Source organism: Nomascus leucogenys, chromosome 6 (genome assembly GCF_006542625.1).
Source record: "Nomascus leucogenys isolate Asia chromosome 6, Asia_NLE_v1, whole genome shotgun sequence".
Lineage (NCBI taxonomy): Eukaryota > Metazoa > Chordata > Mammalia > Primates > Hylobatidae > Nomascus > Nomascus leucogenys.
In genome coordinates this window covers 49,062,172-49,083,265 of record NC_044386.1, presented here as the reverse complement: position 1 = coordinate 49,083,265, position 21,094 = coordinate 49,062,172, and the positions used below count along the sequence as shown (strand labels likewise).

At 40.2% G+C, this 21,094-nt stretch overlaps 1 protein-coding gene across 2 annotated transcripts in view; it reads right to left on the bottom strand.

Moving 5' to 3' along the window:
- Window positions 1-21,094, bottom strand: part of MYO5A (myosin VA) — a 226,662-nt gene that overhangs the window by 6,581 nt on the left and 198,987 nt on the right. For both annotated transcript variants that reach the window (XM_030814075.1, XM_030814074.1), the window contains 7 exons: window positions 17,076-17,222; window positions 14,631-14,785; window positions 9,823-9,912; window positions 7,505-7,655; window positions 5,202-5,484; window positions 3,190-3,364; window positions 265-345 (listed from right to left, as the gene is read on the bottom strand). In XM_030814075.1, coding sequence (XP_030669935.1) covers window positions 265-345; window positions 3,190-3,364; window positions 5,202-5,484; window positions 7,505-7,655; window positions 9,823-9,912; window positions 14,631-14,785; window positions 17,076-17,222 — 1,082 coding nt within the window. The remainder of the gene's footprint in view (window positions 1-264; window positions 346-3,189; window positions 3,365-5,201; window positions 5,485-7,504; window positions 7,656-9,822; window positions 9,913-14,630; window positions 14,786-17,075; window positions 17,223-21,094) is intronic.

The window sequence follows — 21,094 nt, the reverse complement described above, 5'->3', positions numbered from 1 at the left end:
TAAGAAAAAAAATAAACAGAGCATCAGTTCTTTGAATCTAAAAGACTTTTTTCTACTAAAATTTCTACCCTCAAATTCTCAACTAATGAAGAATGTTTACCTTTGTTTTAAACTCACTTCATTTTCCCAATTAACTATTATCAAAAAAGTTAGTGCATTGTAAAATAAGATAATAAAAGATAACACATTATCCTTCAATAAATTACAAAATGTCCATTCAAAAGACTGTGTTGGTGAATCAAAGAAGAAGATGGGAATTCTTACCTGTATAGTACGAATGAATGACACAGAGACTCTTTCTTCAAACTCATTAACTGGAGTATACAAATTCAACACTTTCACAATCTGTGAGAAATGAAATGATCAAAGTTTTGGCATATTATCAAATACACTCTGGGTACCTATAATCTGGCAAATTAAAAGGATCTGTGCGTACAGATTTCAGTTCTACTCAGGGGTGGGCTGGGACCAGAAGGAAGGAGGAGCTGGTCTGCACATTTACCTTTATCTGAATTTTTACAAGAGAATGTATCAATGTAATGTTTGTGTAATATTGTAAGAAGTCGTGTAAATTTAGAAGAATATTCAAATAGCACAAGAGAATAAAACATGAAAAATAAATGTCCACACTCCCACCCTTCCAGTCTCCCAAAGTGGCAATTGTTAACCACATCCTGAACACCCCCTCTAGCTGCTATACATATTCTAGTTCATGTTATTTTTATACAAATGGGATTCATTCTGTTAATACTATTCTGCAACTTGTTTTCTCCATATAAAAATACGTTAGCCATATTAATACAATTATCTCTTCTGAATGTTTTTTAAATCATATTTTTATAAAAGATCATAAATAACATGAATAACAAAAGCCCCTAAAGAAATTAATCAATTAGAGAGTATGAAGTTCTTTTTTAAAAAGGTCAATAATTTTTTTTTGTTAAATGGTCATGTCTCTTTTCTAATGAAAATAAATCATTGTCTATATAAGGTAGATATTTCCATTTTCAAGGTATTGTCTAAACCTGTGCTGTCCAATACAATAGTAGTCACTAGCCACATGTGGCTATTTAATTAACACAAAATGAAAATAAAAGTTGAATGCAGGACAGTGCTGATCTATAGGAAAATAAATTAAGCACCAGAGAACTAGGAAGTGGGCATGTTGTTATCAGGTCTGTGGGTGACAAACTGAATTAGGGATCAGTCTCTCAGAGGCAAGTGTTTGAATTTTAAAAAGTAGGACCACTTTGTTAACTAATATTTGCTAAATAAATAAACTGCAGGTCTGCCTCACTCTGTGAAATATGCTTAAAGTATATTTAAATATTAAAGTATATTCTTTAGAAGTTGAATGGCAGCCAACTTCTATAAAGTTGGGCTTCCTCCAGTGTATTCTTACTTTCCACACTTGCAGAAACTGGGAGGAAATCTCAAGACCATTGTTCAGATAGTTCTGCTTTATTCTTAGTAAGAAGTTATGCAAATATGAATTCAACATTAAGAAGCTGCAAGTCTTGATTCTGATTGTCTACTGATTGACTTTTTTTTTTTTTTGAGACGAAGTCTCACTCTGTGCAGTGGCACAATCTTGGCTCACTGCCACTTCTGCCTCCCAGGTTCAAGTCGTTCTCCTGCCTCAGCCTCCCAAGTAGCTGGGATTACAGGTGCCTGCCACCATGCCTGGCTAATTTTTGTATTTTTGTAGAGATGGGGTTTCACCATGTTGGCCAGGCTGGTCTTGAACTCCTGACCTCAGGTGATCTGCCCGCCTCGGCCTCCCAAAGTGCTGGGATTACAGGTGTGAGCCAGCATGCCTGGCCTACTGATTTTTTCTGTCACCCAGGCTGGAGTGCAGTGGCGCGATCTCAGCTCACTGCAACCACCGTCTCCCAGGTTCCAGCAATTCTCCTGCCTCAGCCTCCTGAGTAGCTGGGATTACAGGTGCCTGCCACCATGCCCGGCTAATTTTTGTATTTTTAGTAGAGACAGGGTTTCACCATGTTGGTCAGGCCAGTCTCAAACTGATTGAGTTTTAATTGTGTTGGGCAAAACTGAAAATTTCATATGTTATAGGATATATGATGAACATTAAGAAAGTTGGCCAGGCACTGTGGCTCACGCCTGTAATCCCAACACTTTGGGAGGCCGAGGCGGGTGGATCACGAGGTCAGGAGATCGAGTCCATCCTGGCTAACATGGTGAAACCCAGTCTCTACTAAAAATACAAAAAATCAGCCGGGTGTGGTGGCGGGCACCTGTAGTCTCAGCTACTCCGGAGGCTGAGGCAGGAGAATGGCGTGAACCTGGAAGGCAGAGCTTGCAGTGAGCGGAGATCACACCACTGCACTCCAACCTGGGTGACAGAGCGAGACTCCGTCTCAAAAAAAAAAAAAAAAAGAAAGAAAGTGTAAGAGTGAGCACAAAAAATAACTGGGCAAAAGAAAATTGGGCATGTTCATGCCTGTACCTTGCTTCATGCTGTCACTATCATCCTCAAATGCCCTTCTCATTCTTCCACTTCCTTAAATTCAATGCCCAGATTAATGGGACCTTCCCTGAATACTGCTATCTTCCCTCAGTACTTCCTTTAGGCATCTTACTATAGAATTTACTAGAACCTCTACGGTAGAGTCAGTTGGATACGACTCTGTCTTCCCTACTAAACTGTAAGCTCCTCCAAGGCAGGAATTTTTCCTTATTTATTGAAGCATCTTCCCCAGCAATAAATATGGTGCCTTGAGATGGAGGCTCAATTAATCATCTGTCGAAGTAACAAGAATTATCTGTCTCTAAAAACAAAGTCATTATTTGATAATCCACTCAATTATCAAATAATATAGAAAGCTATTTTATGGAATATAAGCTGCATAGACTGTATACTCCATGAGAGCAGAGACTTTGTTTTGCCTATAGGTGTATCCCAGTGCCTTCGATGTTATATAGAACACTGTAAGCACTCAATAAATATTTGCTGAATATTAAATATATTTATATTGTAATTAGCACCGAAATGTATTAATTTCTGGCAAAATCTCCTTGCTTTAAGATTAGTAGAGGCATATATCTTCTTGAACACAGATGAAGTCAGCTCAGAGATACAAGCAATAAGTAGAGGACTTCTTTACTTCCCTAAAGATCATCTTTGATGAATGTTAAATTATTTCATAACATGGAAAGTTGCTCTACCTGGGCAGTAGTTAAAGCATTGCACATAGAACAAATGGCTTCTGCATCATCATCTGTTTTCTTTTTCACTTGCAAAAGTTGAGCAGCCTGAATGAGAGGTTCCAGGGTTTCTTTAGCCCCACTATTCATCAGATTCTTGTCACGCAGCCATTCTTCCAGTTGACTGACATTGTACCTATGAAAAAAAAGAGATACAGAGAATGCAAATTTGCTGAATTTTGTCAAAAATGTCTTAATTTTTTTGTGTGCGGCCTTGTCAGGATTTATGTTAAAATGACAGGCAGTATTTTTGTTCAATTTTCTTAAATCTCATCAGCTGTGCTTAAAAATTTATTATAGTCATGAGGATTATAATCATCATTATATAAGATTAAATGACAAGATAATGTAATTCTCTTTAATGGAAGGTGGAAATGAAGTCATTACAGCAAAAGTTATTAGACTTGCTAATAAACAAAATAGAATACATAATGTAGCTCTGTCTTTATTGGGGAGCTGGCCAGAAAACACTTTGTAGCTTCTCTTACAATTTCAGAGCTGGGTTGCTGTTGCAGGGTGAGACTTGATAATCCTTGAAGTACTCTCTCTCAAGGCAAACTCCCAATCAGGTAACTGAATAACCAAAAGCCCCACATATACCTGTGCTCAAGCCTTAAGGGAAGAGCCTAGAAAATGAAGATAGTGGCTTGAGAAAGCTCCGGGATGAAGGGAGAGAGAGGCAAGGGGGGGCCACTGGAAGAGACAAAGACTCCAAATGGGGACAGAGACAAACTACAAAGACATTGAGGTTTCACGAAGTAGCCAACCAAGTGGCAGCAGTCCTAAGACTGAGGTCGATGGACACACAATCAGCACTTAGCAACCAGGCAAATAGGGGCCAGCATAATATTACGACAGGTGGCTCCACATTTCCATGCAGAGCTTATAGAGAAATATGCTCCACTATCTGAGAGGAAGGCATTATTGTCTTAAAATTCACTACACTTCAATGTAAGTCAGGATGGAAAATTTGAAAAGAACACTAACAGTTCCTGAGATTGAGTAACTACTAAGACTTTCATAGGAGAAATCATTTTTCCCTCCTCTTGGTGAATATTCTAGCTGTTTTAAAATAAAAAATTTGTGGCCTGGCGCGGTGGCTCACACCTGTAATCCCAGCATTTTGGGAGGCCAAGGCAGGTGGATCACCTGAGGTCAGGGGTTCGAGACCATCCTGGCCAACATGGTGAAACCCTGTCTCTACAAAAAATACAAAAATTAGTTGGGTATGGTAGTACATGCCTGTAATCCCAGCTACTTGGGAAGCTGAGGCAGGGGAATTGCTTGAACCTGGGAGGCAGAGGTTGCAGTGAGCCGAGATGGCGCCATTGCACTCCAGCCTGGGCAACAAGAGCGAAACTCCATCTCAAAAAAAAAATAAAAATAAAAAATTTGCAAAAAAATTATGTTACAATAATGAGGTTATGCTGAGGAGTACTGGGCATAAAATTAAGTGTAGCTTTTCTTAAAATATAGAGGGGGGATATTTTAAGAATTAGTAGAAGATCTATTAGACCTGTTCTTGTTGCCATAGGTACAAAAAGGTATTTTTCCAAAAATATATTTCTAAGAGCAATATTATAATAATGAAGAGAAATCTTCATTATTATAATAATTTCTTATTGCATAATTAAAACACACACATAAGGAGAGGAAGCAGCTATCTCATCTTCGTGAATTTTTGCATCATCTCTTCACTCCCCCAAATAAGCAAGCTTCACAGTGGAAAAGGGTTTCCTATCAAGAATGTGAAGAACCTGTTGGCAGGGTACAGACAGGGAGCAATAATGAGATGTGGAGAAATCCAGCCAGGCAAGGGAAAGTGGCTCCGTGCCAGTTTCTGCCTTGCCGCTTGGCCATATGGCACCAGACATGAGATGCAAGGACTGAAAACAAGTTATCAGCTCTCCACAACCCTGGCAGGCCAGCTGGGCAGCAAAAAGAGGCTGTCGCAGGTGTTGGCATTTGCTCACCTGATCTGCATGCCTTTACTCCAGGAGCACATGTCCTTCCGTAGGAGGAGGTTGTTCAGGGTGATGGCCCCTATGATGTAGAACATCTGCTTGACCACCTGCTTGATCAGCTCAGGGTCCATGCCATGCTGACACATGACCGAGTGGAAGGAGTTGAGCTGCCGGAGGATGGAGTCCAGTGTGTAGGTGCCCTCATCGGCGATACTGGAGGTTCGCTTTCTCAACCCTGTGGGCTTCACCCCAGACACGCCCTGAATCGTTTCATGTTCCAGCATGCCTGAGACTGCAGGAGTATTTCAATTGTTAGAGGAGATGATGTGGAAGGAAACCCTTCATGTGCACACATCCATGTACACAAACACACGCACATTCAACTTAGGAAAATTAGCTGGGCACGGTGGCTCACGCCTGTAATCCCAGCACTTTGGGAGGCCGCCGAGGTGGGTGGATCACTGGAGGCCAGGAGTTCAAGACCAGCCTGGCCAACATAAGGAAACCCCGTCTCTATTGAAAATACAAAAATTAGCCAGGCGTGGTAGCGTGTGCCTGTAATCCCAGCTACTCAGGAGGCTGAGGCAGGACAATCACTTGAACTTGGGAGGCAAAGGCTGCAGTGAGCTGAGATCACACATCTGGGCTCCAGGCTGGGCGACAGAGCTAGACTCCATCTCAAAAAAGAAAAAAAATGATCTGGGTGCCAAAATAGAGGGAAAAGGAACTTCACTACAAGAGGGCTTCTGGATTTTAAACTTTACTGAAGGAATAATTCTTAATTGCAAAAATTTACTATGAATCTAAGTAAACTTAATGGTGTCTTTTCTAAAATAAGAAGCGTAAGAAACAGTAGCCTTGTGATAGAACAAGTGTGTGTGTCTTGGGTGCGCTTTTGAGAGTGGTAGGTAGCAGTTCGGGTTAAGATAAGCATTCTCCATGTTATCTGAGCCCCAGAGGCAAAAACAGTAAGAAAGGCAGGGCACTGACAACCATCTTGGAGAAGATGTGGGAGAGGGGAGTGGTATGGGTCTGGAGAGCTGGCCTTTCCTTATTCTGGGTTTCCCACAATAGCAGTGGGCCCTTGGGCTGACCTCTGTCTCCCAGAACTCGTCTTCTCACCTGTGGCCCGGCTGCTTCCCTGTTGTGCTCTCTTAGCATTTGGCTTATGCCTCCCTTAGAATGTTTCTGAGATGTCCACTCCCTGACTGCGAGCCCCTTGAGAGCAAAGGCCACGTCTGGTTCATCTTGCTATTTAATTGTGCTAAACAGAGATTCCCTAGAACTGGCATGTTTGTTGTTGCCGTTAAATGACTGGGAGATGGGGATAAGGATATGAATTGGGGCTTCTTTGAGGCGAACTTCTTATTCAGCCAATAGAAACAGGTAACGCAATAGAAAAACTGGCTGAAGCTGACCTTGGTATCTGTGTTACTTCCTAAATTTTTGCCGACCTAGGGTGCTTTAATGACCTTTTAAGGGACATCTGAAGAAAACATTGCCATCTCCCATGGCTTCCTCAGCTTTTGATGTCTCAAACAGCTAGTTAACTGTGGCCTATGAAAAGCAAAGGAAACACTATGAGCCCACAGAAGGGAAATGAAGTTGTGGAAACATGGAAAATGCATCGATGGGGAAAGTGTAGCTGGAAGTAGCCTTAAGAGCCTGATGATAGGCTGGGTGCGGTGGCTCACACCTGTAATCCCAGCACTTTGGGTGGCCGAGGTGAGTAGCTCACAAGGTCAGCAGATCGAGACCATCCTGGCTAACACGGTGAAACCCCGTCTCTACTAAAAATACAAAAAATTAACTGGGCATGGTGGCAGGCACCTGTAGTCCCAGCTATGTGGCAGGCTGAGGCAGGAGAATGGCGTGAACCCGGGAGGCAGAGCTTGCAGTGAGCCGAGATTGCCCCACTGTGCTCCGGCCTGGGCGACAGAGAGAGACTCCGTCTCAAAAAAAAAAAAAAAAAAAAAAAAAGGGAGCCTGCTGATAATTTGCTGGAAGGTAACAATGTTTGGTAACTTAAAACAATTTTTTAAAATTCAATCCATTAAACTGAATTTAAACATTAAACATTAGGGAAGGAAACCACATACTACTGTTTCAGTCTTATGGAAACAGTGATTTTGATGTATCCCAGTTAACTATGGCTGGGTTTCTGGGATTGCTCGGCTAATTTTAGCCCTGTATCTTACTACTTTATGCTCCCCAAATGAATACCTGCCCTGAAACATGTGCCACTGGTGGCTACTTATTGATGGGCATGAATGATAGACAGGCTGCAATGCCCAGTGGGGCCCTGGCCTTACCAATCATTGGCTGAAGGATGTTCTCTAACACCCGCACGAGCTGCTGGTAGATCTGAATAGCCAAGTCACTCAGCACCTGCCGATACTCAGCCAGGTCAAAATTGGTGAGGCAGTGTTCATTCTGGCGAGATGTGTTGTGCTTCATAAAGCCCTAGAGTCATAATGCAAAGTTAATGATACACATGAAGTAACCTGTCTCTTCAGTTTAACTGTCTCCAATTTGATCAGCATCTTCATGCTCTTTTCTGCTCTGTGCAAGGAATTTCCCCACTAATGCCAGGACTGACATTCTCAAATGTTGATGTGTGTTTGTTTGCTTCCATCATATCCCCCTCCACTTCTTACTAGCTTTTGAACAATACCTTAACTTGGCAATCTAGCATTTAAGTCTTCCCAATAGCAATGTCAATGAAGCAAATTGGAGGAACTTAAAAAAAAAAAAAAAAGAGTGTGTTTCACTTCTGAAACAGCAGGTTTACTGTCAAACACTAAATTATCTAAATTATCTCTTATTTTCAGTTCATTATAGTCCTATTCTTAGAAACTATACCCAAAGGACATATATAATCTTGAAATAGACCAATTTCTACAGAGACTGGTGAATACATACAAAAAGTTCCCTTTACTCTGTTTCATGGTAGCCACACCATGGTTGGCAGTCAGAGGTTGGAAGGGACTCTTTGGTGGTATCTGTTAAAATGGAACTGAATGGGCGGTGCTTTTTCCAGTCACTTTGTAGTTTAACGCGTTGATTGCCTGACGCTACGTGATAAAGGCAAGTGCTTACTTTGAGGATTCTCCCCACAGCCAAGCATCTGCCTCCTTACCACCTACTTAATGACTGGTCCAAAAGTGGGGACTGACGGCCGGGCGCGGTGGCTCAAGCCTGTAATCCCAGCACTTTGGGAGGCCGAGGCGGGCGGATCATGAGGTCAGGAGATCGAGACCATCCTGGCTAACACAGTGAAACCCCGTCTCTACTAAAAATACAAAAAATTAGCCGGGTGTGTTGGCGGGCGCCTGTAGTCCCAGCTACTGGGGAGGCTGAGGCAGGAGAATGGCGTGAACCCGGGAGGCGGAGCTTGCAGTGAGCTGAGATCGCGCCACTGCACTCCAGCCTGGGGCACAGAGCAAGACTCCGTCTCAAAAAAAAAAAATAAAATAAAATAAAATAAAAATAAACAAAAGTGGGGACTGACAGGATGCAGTCAACGACCCCTCTGGGGGATTCTGGTCTGTTGGCCCCATCTTCTCAGGGACTAGGCCTTGCTCATCTCTGTGTTTCCCATCATCTGCCTGTCGGTGCTCAGGAAGTGCTGCTGGGCACCTTCTCTGCTGCCCTCCTGGCAAAGGGATGGGAGGCACGGAGGGCAGTTGGTTAGGGTCATGGGCCCTTAGCAGTGCCAGACCCAGGATCCCAGCTCTGCTCCTTGTGGCCAAGAGGACTTGGGCAAATCAATGAGCCCCAGTGAGCCTTAGCTTCCTCATCTGTAAAACTAGGCTATAATTCCTACCTCACAGAGATGCCGTAAGAATTAATGATCATAAATAACACCATATACAGCAAGTGCTGTCTGACACATACTAAAGTAGCCCTTAATAGTCATTATTAATATTCTACATAGTTTTGAAATATTTGAAGTCTATCAAACAACTAATGAACATATCCTTACAAACAAAAACAATAGACATTTTTTTGGACAAATTGAAAGACATGATTTTTGATCACTTTTTTTTTTTTAGAGTTAAAGGATTTTAAGGTCATCTTATTGTCCAAGAGTATTAATATTAAATTTTTCTTTTTTTATATACTTTAAGTTTTAGGTTACATGTGCACAACGTGCAGGTTACATATGTATACATGTGCCATGTTGGTGGGCTGCATCCACGAACTCGTCATTTAACATTAGGTATATCTCCTAATGCTATCCCTCCCCCCCGATTTTTGATCACCTTTTAATGTATTGTGGCAAGCCAAAATTGATTAATTTCTTTAAATAGTTCACTATTTTGATATTAGCTCTTGAAATGCCCACTAAAACATACTGACAAAAAGTTTTACTTCTGGTAACTATTCACTGACCAATGCTCATTTTATTTTTCTCTATGCTTTCTCACAATGTAAAGAAGAAACTGTCCTTCTCCAAATCTCTGCTTCATAGATAGTGAACATCAAACAAAGCAATGAACTTCCAAGCTACCTCTGAATTTGGGTTTCTAAATAAATAAATGGTTAAACATTTTGTGCCTTTACATTTTTTCCTTAAAATGGTCAGAGAAAGTATAGCATGCTGGTTTTGTAATCAAGGTTTTCTCACCTCTTCTCCACTGTACTGTTTCAAGCAGTGCAAAAATCGGCATGTGTTAGAGAGCCAGAAGGAGACGGTTTCAAAATCATCACCTCTTTTCTGAAAGAGAGAATAAGTCTAAACTTGCCTTTTCCTTAGGGAAATAACAACCTAAAAAAAAATTGAACAGATACCAAAAGACCCATTTCTTTCAGTTACCATTATAAACAATTATAAAAATAAATCACATTACAGCTGTAAAGTCTTATGTCATTGCTAGCAGAATGTCAGTGACCAGGTTCATTAGTTGTTGCTTTGCTTGCCATTCACTTTTTTGGCATACAAAATTAAACTGATGTGAATTCAGCTGTTCCTTTAAGCAGAAAAAAATTCACCCGGCTGGGCGTGGTGGCTCACACCTGTAATCCCAGAACTTTGGGAGGCTGAGGCGGATGGATCACCTGAGGTCAGGAGGTCAAGACCAGCCTCGCCAACATGGCGAAACCCCATCTCTACTAAAAATACAAAAATTAGCTGTGTGTGGTGGCACATGCCTGTAATCCCAGCTACTTGGGAAGCTGAGGTAGGAGAATCACTTAAATCCGAGAGGTGGAGATTGCAGTGAGCCAGGATTGCACCACTGCACTCCAGCCTAGAGACAGAATGAGACTCCGTCTCAAAAAAGAAAAAAAAAAAAATTCACCCAGCCACAGCTAGCCCAAATTCATGTCCCCCTTGGGGTTAATGATGGGAATCAGAACTAAAAGCAAAAAGAGGAATAACTAATATTGTGATAAATAATATGAAAAAGAATTTGAAGCACTTAAACCCAGACTAGATTAAAAATCTTGTCAAGGGTAATAAGATAAAATTTCTGAGCTGTGAATCCAGAAATGAGAAGGAAGAAGTCCTGCGCTGGGCAGTACAGTCAGGGGAAAGCTGGTTGGCTCTTCACCAGGACCGGGCCACCATGGCAGAAAGAAGAGAGACTCATTGTGCCTGAAAAAGATGTGAGGGCTGGGAATACCTCCCAGGGGCTTCATGGCAGACATACTTGGAAGGACTATGCATTTGTAAACTAAACCATTTGGATGAACTAATCCCAGTTTGTATATGCGAAGTCACAGAAATATCAATGTTTGCCTGCACTTTTTCTCAGAAAACATTGCAAAGGAAAACCAGAATAGTTTACCTAGGACAGGTGCCTAGCATTAAATGGTCTTAGAAGCTCTTTTTTTTTTGCATGAAATCATATATTCCAATAACTCTACTACTATATCACAACAAAACCCAGGTTCTTAGAAGCTGTATGAGAATATCTGCCTTTGGTTTCTTGGTAGCGGCTTTATGCAGTAAAAGTGCACAGGATATATCATGGGGAAAGATAGGTTTCTCATTATATCATTTTTTTTTTTACATAAATAAAATCTCCTTTTTAAGAAAGTACAAAAAGCCCTTAAATTTTGTAGAATATTCCCCTAAAAAGACTTTAAGAAAAAAAATCCTAGAGGATATGAAACCTAATGAAGTCTTTTCAGCTGAGACAGAATTACTGAGCTCAGGCCCTGAGTTTACCACTAAGTAAAGCTCTGAAAGACCCAGGTATGCAGTCTTCCAGTGTAGGAGGACTGTGAGTAAAATAAACCAAATAATCAACTATTTACTGCCAGTAAATACAATTTTATTGCATTCCCAAACACAGAAAATCATCCTATAGCTTAAGTGTAGATTTGACTAAAAATAACTCTGCCTCTTCCAAAAATCTGGATTACAACTGTTCCTAGTGGAGGCTCTGGGCTAAGCTGACAAAGACAATGAATGCAGATTGGGAAACTGTGCTGGTCACTGTTGGGCTATGGGAGAGTGTCACTAAAGCACCAATCTAGACTGTCTTCACTGACATCTACACAAGTCAAACTGCAGAGATCCTCAGAATAGTCCCAGCTGGACGTAACGGCACCTATACTGAAGAGTTACCAGGGCCGGGCGCGGTGGCTCAAGCCTGTAATCCCAGCACTTTGGGAGGCCGAGGCGGGCGGATCACGAGGTCAGGAGATCGAGACCATCCTGGCTAACATGGTGAAACCCCGTCGCTACTAAAAATACAAAAAATTAGCCGGGCGAAGTGGCAGGCGCCTGTAGTCCCAGCTATGCAGGAGGCTGAGGCAGGAGAATGGCGGGAACCCCGGGGGGCAGAGCCTGCAGTGAGCCAAGATTGTGCCACTGCACCCCAGCCTGGGCGACAGAGTGAGACTCCATCTCAAAAGAAAAAAAAAAAAAAAAAAAAGAGTTACCAGATAAAGGTGATTAAAACCTAAGGAGAAGATTTCATTCTAGAAATAATCCGGCATCTGTTTTCATTAGTGGGCTCTAGCCTTTGCTAAGCCACTTTTTTTTTTTTAGACAGAGACTCACTCTGTCTGTAGCCCTGGCTGGAGTGCAGTGGCGTGATCATGGCTCACTGCAGCTTTGACCTCACAGGCTCGAGCGATCCTCCTATCTCAGCTTCCCAAGTAGCTGGGACTAAAGGAACATGCCACCATGCTTGGCTAATTTTTTTATGTTTTATAGAGACGGGGTCTCGCAATGTTGTCAGGGATGGTCTCAAACTCCTGGGCTCAAGCAATCCTCCTGCCTCTGCCTCCCAAAGTGCTGGGATTACAGGCATGAGCCACAGCACCCAGCCCACTTTTAAACAAAATAACTCAACAAATACAATTTGAACACTAAGCGTATTCTCTGTCCTCATGAAAATGAGATACTCTATATTACTTCAAAATAAAAGAACATTTGCTTCTTTGGAAATTAAAAAAATATATTAAAATAGAATGCCAACTCTTTACCTAAGAGGTTACTAGATTGAGTTTGCCGAAGTAGTATTTTTTGCAATAAACAAGCTGTATTTGATCAAAATTAATAAATCCATATTAGTTCCTACTCTATCCCATAGAGAAAACAAGTTGAACTCAAAGCTATTTGCAGTTTTTGATTTATTAGAAATGATCATAAGCTAAAAACTGTATGGATTCTCTACATATCTTTGGCTAGTTATGCTGCTTAGGGCCGATGGCAAAAACCCAGTTGCCAAAGTTGAAACAGGTATGCAACACAAACATACAATTCAAAACTGGGATGTGAGACAAATGCACATTAATTTTAAATGGTATTAAAGAGTGTTATGTTCTAGTGCCCACTCATTTTTAATCTTTACAGAATTTGGTACAATAGTCAAACCAGATAAGTATCTTCTTGCAATTATGATGAGAGAAAGAAAACTTTATGATTTAGTTTTTTCTCTCTCTAGGAGTTGGCCTAAGAAGTAGCAAAACTTGTAGTTTATCTAAGTATAATATTGCATCAACATACTAAAAATAAAATGAGTTATGTTGGGAAGACATTCATCAATTTTTAAATGTTAAATCTTCAGAAACTCCATGCTTTAGTAACCACTGTAGAATGTTAACTACAGAAAGTATCTGCACAATAGGGACCAACAGATAACCAGCATTTATCAAAAGTTCACTCCCCAGGGCTGAGGGAGGGAGGAATGGGGAGTTAGTGTTTAATGGGTACTGTGTTTCAGTTGGGGAGAATGAAAAAGCTCTGGAGATGGATAATGGTGATGGCTGTACAACAATGTGAACACACTTAATGCCACATAACTGTACACTTAAAAATGGTGAATATGGCAAATTTTATGTTATGTATGTTTTACCTAATTTTTTTTTAAGTTCATAAAAGAAGTCTTAGATTTGAAAAAGTCCACTGGCATGTTGACTATCCACTTATCTTTACCCTAAAAGCTCTCGTTAAGTTTGATAATCGGAAAGTAAAGTACCTGGAACATATGATCTTAGCTCCTCACAGCAACACTGAGTTAAAACTAAGCCTGTGCTCACTGTTTCTCTGGAGTCAAGAGGGGGATTATGCAAGGTGACTCAGTGACTACTGAGTTGTGTAGGCTTTCTGCTCAGTTATATAACTTTGCTGTCTTTTCCAAGTCTTTCCTCTCTGATTAGCATCTGTGTGTTGCTTCCCACATGGAACTAGGCATTTTAGGTAACAGGGAAAATTATGGGGTGAGGTGGAGAAAAAGTTGGAAGAAAAATTGTAATGTTTTATCAGACATCTTTTTATATGAATGAGCCATATCTTAAACTTATTTAACATCTATTTTAATTTCAGCATCACATTCCCTGTATATATGAACTCTACTAAATATTGTTTAGTTCTAAGTAAAACCTCAAACTATATCTGTCCATGAATAAACTTAGTTTACTGCACAATTAAAATGCAGTTATGTCAAGTTAATTTTGATTACTGTTCAACTTGAGCCCTGTTTTGAAAGAAGGCAGATAGATATGTTCAAGGAAGAATGTTTCTTCCAGTGGAAGTTTTCACTCAAGACTGAAAAGTGGCTGGGTGCAGTGGCTCACAGCTGTAATCTCAGTACTTTGGGAAGTTAAAGGGAGAGGATCACTTGAGCCTAGGAATTGGAGACCAGCCTGGGCAACATAGTGAGACCCTGTCTCTACAAAACCTAAAAAATTAGCTGGGCATGGTGGTGTACAACTGTGGTCTCAGATACTTGGGAGGCTGAGCTGAGAGGACTGCTTGAGCCTGGGATTGCACTGGGGCTGCAGTCAGCTGAGATTGCACTACTGTACTTCAGCCTAGGTGACACAGCAAAACCCTGTCTCAAAATAGATAAGTAAATAAAAATTGGAAAGTGTTAATAACAAGCAACTTAGCTAAACTCTAAGGAAGGAAAATCAATCAGTGCAGATTCTGTCATCATTAACAATTCATGATGAGAATTTTGTTGAACAGGAACTGACCTTCAATACTTTCTTGATACTGTTAATTGTTGATGTTAGCAACGACCTTACTTTCTGATCATCATTCAGGTAGTCAGCATGTCGAACACACATAAACAGGATATATGCCGGTAATCCTGGAATCAAATTGACTGCTACACCACGTGGCTTCAGTTCTAAAAAAAGAAAAAATAATAATTTTATATAACATGGAAAATTTTCACAAGGCATGCATTGTGAGATATAAAAGCACAGTTGTCATGTAAGCATTCAATCATTCAAGGTAAGTAGGTAATATAAAAAGTGTATTTTAATAGCTCTTTAAGTAGAAAAATTCTGGAGTGTGGGGCATGTCTATATAATGACAATTCCCAAACTGATATCTCCTGCGCTGACTTTTCCCTTGAATTCCAGTCTCACTATCAACTACCTTCTTGACAACTCTGCTCAGGCACATGAAACTAAGCCTCTCCCAAACCAAACTCTTGCTTCTCTAAGGAACCTACTTTTTTGGAAGTTGTCCCCATCTTAGTAAATAAATAGCAGCTCCAGTCTTTCAGTATCCTAGATTACAAACCTCATTCTCATTTTTGACTCCCTTCTTTTCTTATACCACACATCCAATCCATCAACAAATCTTGTTGGCTCTATCTACAAAATACATCCAAAATCCAGCTACTTCTCACTGCTTCTACCAGCTACAGATGTCCCATGGAGGCCACCATCATCTCCTGCTGGGCTACTGCAATAGCTCCCTAACTGGCCTCCCTAATTCATCTCTCGCTCCCCAGTAGTGCATTTTCCATACAACGATCAGGGCCATTCTTTCGGAAAATGTTCATCAGATCATGTCACTCTTGTTCTGAGAATCCTCCAAGCAGCTTCTCATGTCATGCATTTATAAAAGCCAAAATCCTCACCATAGCATAGGATCTGGCCCTATTCCCCTTCCCCACTCCAGCTCACTCTGCTCCAAATGGGTCTCCTTGCCGTTGGTTAAACATGCCAGGTATGCTCCCTGCCCTGGGCCTACGTGCTTACTGTTTTTCTGCCTTGAATGTTCTTTCCTCAGATATTAGCATGACTTGTTCGCTTACTTCCTTCAGTGTCTGTCCAAAGATCACCTTACCAAAGAGTGTTTCCTGACAATTTTACACAAACCAGTACACCTGCCTTCACTCCATCATATATTTGTTTATTTTATTTTCTTTATTTCTCCCCTGGAATGTAAACTCTGTGAGACTGGGTACTTCACTTTGCTCATTACCTAGAAAATGCTTGGCACATGATAAGAGTTCATTAAACATTTGCTGAATTGATAAATCTGTTAATTCCATGCTTAAAAACCAGTGGCTCCTTAACATTTTTGCTAAATGAAATTCATGTTGAAACTTAAGCACCTGTGCAACTATATATAGTACTAAGTTTAATGTCAGGAACATTCCATCAGGTATAGGTGCCAATCACATTGCTGTCACCCTGGCACCTGGCGGGAGGAATGCTGTGCAAAGGCTGAAAGGAGAGGTTTTTAGGATTTTCACTCCACAACTTATGGTGTGTACACTCTAATCATTTACCACCACCCTCTAAAAAGTCTTCTTGCAAAGCCAGCGGGCTCACACCCAATCTTAAAGGCAGTGTGCTGCTCTGAAATGCTTCTTCCACTCTCATCTCATTTATTCTGTCCATTCCTTACTTTGTTAGAATCTTTTCCTTTTTTTGTTTCTTCCCTATTATTACACTGCCGTCCTTGACCTATTTAGTTGCAAACCTTTCTAGGGGAGTAAGGAAAAATTGAAATTCAGGAACCTAAATGGCCTAGAGCAGTTGTGCTCAACTGTGGTTACACTTGAGAATCCCTTAAGAAGCAATTTATTTTTATTTTTGAGAAAGACTCTTGCTGTGTAGCCCAGAGTGGAGTGCAGTGGTATAATCACAGCTCACTGTAGTCTTGAACGCCTGGGCTTACATGATCCTCCCACCTCAGCCTTTTGAGCAGCTAGGACTACAGGCATGTACCACCACACCTGGGTAATTTTTTTTTTTTTTTTTTGGAGAGATGCGGTCTTGCTATGTTCCCGAGGCTGGCCTTGAGGGTTTTTTTTTTTTTTTTTTTTTAAAGTATTAGACATTGCCAGGCTCTTCTCTCTAGAGATTTTGATTTAACTGGGCAAGAGGGAGAGATACATCAGTATGGTTCAAAGCTTCCAGGTGATTCTAATGTGCAGCCAGGGCTGAGAAGACCTGATCTTGAGCAATCCTTGTAGGTGGGTCTGAGGCACGTGTCCCTGCAGTTGGAGTGAAAGTGCTTGGTGTGGTCAGAACACTACTGTAGCACTAGAATACATGGTATGTGATGATGACTAATGAAACCTATGCTGAATATCTCAAAAATTAGTGACTAGTTTTTCCCACCATTAACCCATGTGCCAGAAGGAACTTTTATCCAATGCAGAAAATACTTGCCCAGAATCAGGTTCTTAACAAGTTTTTGCTCATCCTCCTTCTTGTATTCCAGCATCCCTTGGAAATCCTTTTCTTTCCTGGGAATGTTGACTGGTCGGATGGGTTCATCAATGATCTGTCCTGGGGATATGTTCTCCATCTGGCCCACTTTACGAGAAGTAAGAGAGGAGGAGAAAATGTTTTCCATATAAAAAACATGAGAGGTCTCCAAGTTCCTATAATTTTGAATGCATTCTACAACAACTGAAACTTGCCATATTTGCCACTTAATTGCCTCCTCTTAAAATAATGTTTTTCTGTTAAAATTGGGTGAACAGATGGCAAAATTAGACGGTAATCTTACTCTGAAAGCCACTCCTAACTGTAAATTAACATCAAATAATCTTACATGATTCAAAACCTTTTTTTATGTAATAAGGCTTACTTTTTAATAAATGTCCAAAAAGTAAGTGGTTTAACAGATTTGTTAATTAATTGATACTAATCAGAAATGGTTAAACATATTTTGACTTTAATTCACAGGAGGAACAATCAATATCCTACAAAGGGGCAGAAGGAGCAGAAACAATTCCCCCTTGCTCTTGGCTCAATGACTTTAGCCATTAAAAGCAAAAGAACATTTACTTAAATGTATCATTACAATCAGTTCAAAACACATACAGATAGCTGGTAGAAGAGTGTTTCTTCATACCACTTGGTCCAAAATGCATTATTTTTCACAAAGGCCTCAGATGGCAAAGACCTAATTTTCTCCTGCCATCCTCATTCCCAGAGAAATCATGAACAGATAAACTATCTCTATGTAGTATGATTTCCTAAATGTTATTATTTTTTGTTTATTTCTTTTTAATAGAATGTTAAAAATTCTACTTACAAAGTTGCAATCAATGAAGTACAACCACTGGTTTACAATGCTTTCAGATGTTAAAGATAGTCACTATTGTCAAGGGCAGCAGCTAGAGAATTATGCTAAAGGTTAAAAAAAAAGTCTCCAATTTCATCACAAAATTGAGACTTGAGTGGGAAATCCAACAAAAAGTAAAGGGACATATGAGTTACCACAGCCACTGTGGAAATACAGGCTAGTAACCAGGTTTTTTATCCTTTTATCTACAAGGAGGGAGAGTGGTTAAGAGATTTGTTTAAGGGCAGATTAAGTTTGAGTTCTGAGATTGCTGTCAAACAAAATGCAGATCAGATGCAAAAACATTAGAAAGCTTAATATTGCTGACTCCACGAGGTGTCAGTAGTGCTTCTTGTGTCACTCTGGGTAATTTCCTGGGTTAGTTCTGGGAAGGCAGGCCCACAGGAAGAGGTTATCACAGAGAACATCAGTACCTGCCAGTGCTCTTGCTTATGTGGCACGGAGCCTGGTGACACACCGTCCACCTCATGCTGCAGCAGCACACACTGGGACTATCAGCGCTGAAAATCTGGTTTAGGTGAAGTCACCACCATCCAGCAACACTATGATATCTAAAGAGTGGTCAGATTGTGATTGGACAGATCAGGGCTATGGCCATCTCCCATAATCTAGTTTTTCATATGCATGATCCAGTATGAAAGCCACGGGACTAACTCTAAAGTATATTCTTCCATATAAGAGAAAAGGAGACTGCAACTGTTTGGTTTTACATAATTTCTGGTGTCAGTTTAAACACAACACCACAAGGACCTCTGAAGCAGCACACAGTGGCCTCTACAGATCATAAACCTGCAGCTGCGTGTAAAAAACAAAATAATAAAACCCCTGCCATCTACGCCACTAGTAACTTTTAAGCCGCATGTACAATTCCAAAAGGGGAAACTGGGAGAAAACAAGTTCAACATATTAGGTTTATCAATAAATGCACATATTTGGACTCCATGTAACCCAAAGAGCATATTTTAAACCTACTAATTTATTAAATCTATGATGCTATCGGTTATGAAATACAGTATTTTATGTAACACTAAAAAAAATTGCCGACTAAACTATAACACATCAACAATTGTAAGATACACCCCAATTTCAGAGATGTTGAAATGGGAAACACTGTGCATCTCAGAATTTGTGAAATACGATGGATATTTTTACTAAGAAAGTTTATGTTTTAAAAGGAAGCTTCACCTTCCTTTTGCAAAATCTCTAACCAGGATATTTTCGGTGCTGTATAAAAATGTCAGACAAAATTTGCCATACACTCATTAAAAACTTTATCTCTGCCTCTGAATTCTCCCTAGGGACTTAAGTCTTTGCAAAGCTCACAAATGAAATATAGATGTCAGTTCAACATAACCTTGATTGATTTGGCAATATTATCTACTAACTAAAATAAAATGTTGGCCGGGCACAGTGACTCATGCCTGTAATCGGAGCACTTTGGGAGGCCAAGGCGGGCAGATCACCTGAGTTCAGGAGTTCGAGACCACCCTGACCAACATGGAGAAACCCAGTCTCTACTAAAAATACAAAAAGCCGGGCATGGTGGTACGTGCCTGTAATCCCAGCTACTTGGGAGGCTGAGGCAGGAGAATCGTTTGAACCTGGGAGGCACAGGTTGCAGTGAGCCGAGATCACGCCACTGCACTCCAGCCTGGGTGATGAAAGCAAAACTCCATCTCAATAAATAAATAAATAAAGAGGCAACTAGCTAAGCCTTTTGCCCTTCCGCCTTCTGCCATGTAAGAACACAGCGTTCATCCCCTTCAGAGGATCCAGCAACAAGGCACCTGCCATCTTGGAAGCAGAAACCAGACCCTCTGAACTTGCCAGTGGCTTGATCCTTCAGAACTGTGAGAAATAAATTTCTGTTCTTTATAAATCACCCAGTCTCAAGTACTTTGTTATAGCAGCACAAAGAGACTGAGGAGCCCAATGATCCATTCTTCTAGGAACACCTGAACGAAGACTCTAGTTTCATTTTCTAGATTCTTTATAAACTTGAGGGAACCTTTTTGTCTTTAAAAAGGAAAGAAAATTGGAAAGTTTTAAAAAAATTTACTTTTGGCACCAGGAAGATCTTGATCTCAAGTTTGAGACAATCAGATAAATTCCTAATAAGTAGAAGATTTCTGTGGGAAAATTTGACACAAAGGAGAGAAATCAGTGGCCCTTAGAAGGTATGTGTTCTAGTCCTGCCATCTCACCTGCTGCAACCATGGGTCACTTACAGGCCTTAGTTTTTTCCTCTTATGAAATAACTAATTGATTTCTAGAATACTTTCAGGTCTTAATTTCTTGATTCCATGAAAATTAAGATGGGTGAAAATATAGCACAAAGCAGATCAAATTTTGAAACACTCTCCATTTAGCTATATAGTTTCTGCTAAACATTATATATGCTAGCATTTTTTTTAAAAGTCTCTGTTGGCTTTTTAAAAAGCCTCCTTAATTAAATGTAGCTTGCAGGAGGAGGCAAGAGTTGTGCTATTTTAAACCAAAAGGATTTAAGTGTGTTGCAATACATTTAAAGAAAAGTATAAGACAACGTTTAGTTATTAGAAGGTGCCTGTATTTTCTGTGTAACAGGCAGATACGAAGATGAAAAGTGTCACCTTGATTCTCTTTATTTGGGGTAGAAGCAGGGACATTGCACTCAGCAAGTGCCCAAGTCACATAAATCTATTTCATTTCATCCTCTAGATATGTATCACTTAACTCAAAATGTAACTCTTCTCAAGAACTATTATAATGTCTTTTTTGTTTGATCTATGAATTGCTATTCTCAAATGCTACTTATAGCTTTATAGCTGTCTGGATAGTTTAAATGATGAGGTTGATTGCTGATTGACAATGGCTTAAGATTAGTAATATCTTAAAATAGTCTAACCCATCTCTTCAATTAAAAAATATACATATCAAAGAAAACTAATAAAAAATTATGTAAAATAATGAATGGCTTTTCTGTTTATCAAAATTTACTAAAGTACGGCAAAGGAATCATTAGGAGTTGAACAAAAAAAGAATCTCACATGTTAATGCACTTAAAATCTGTTTTTTTCAAACAAATACTCTGCTGTCTGATTATCATCTCACG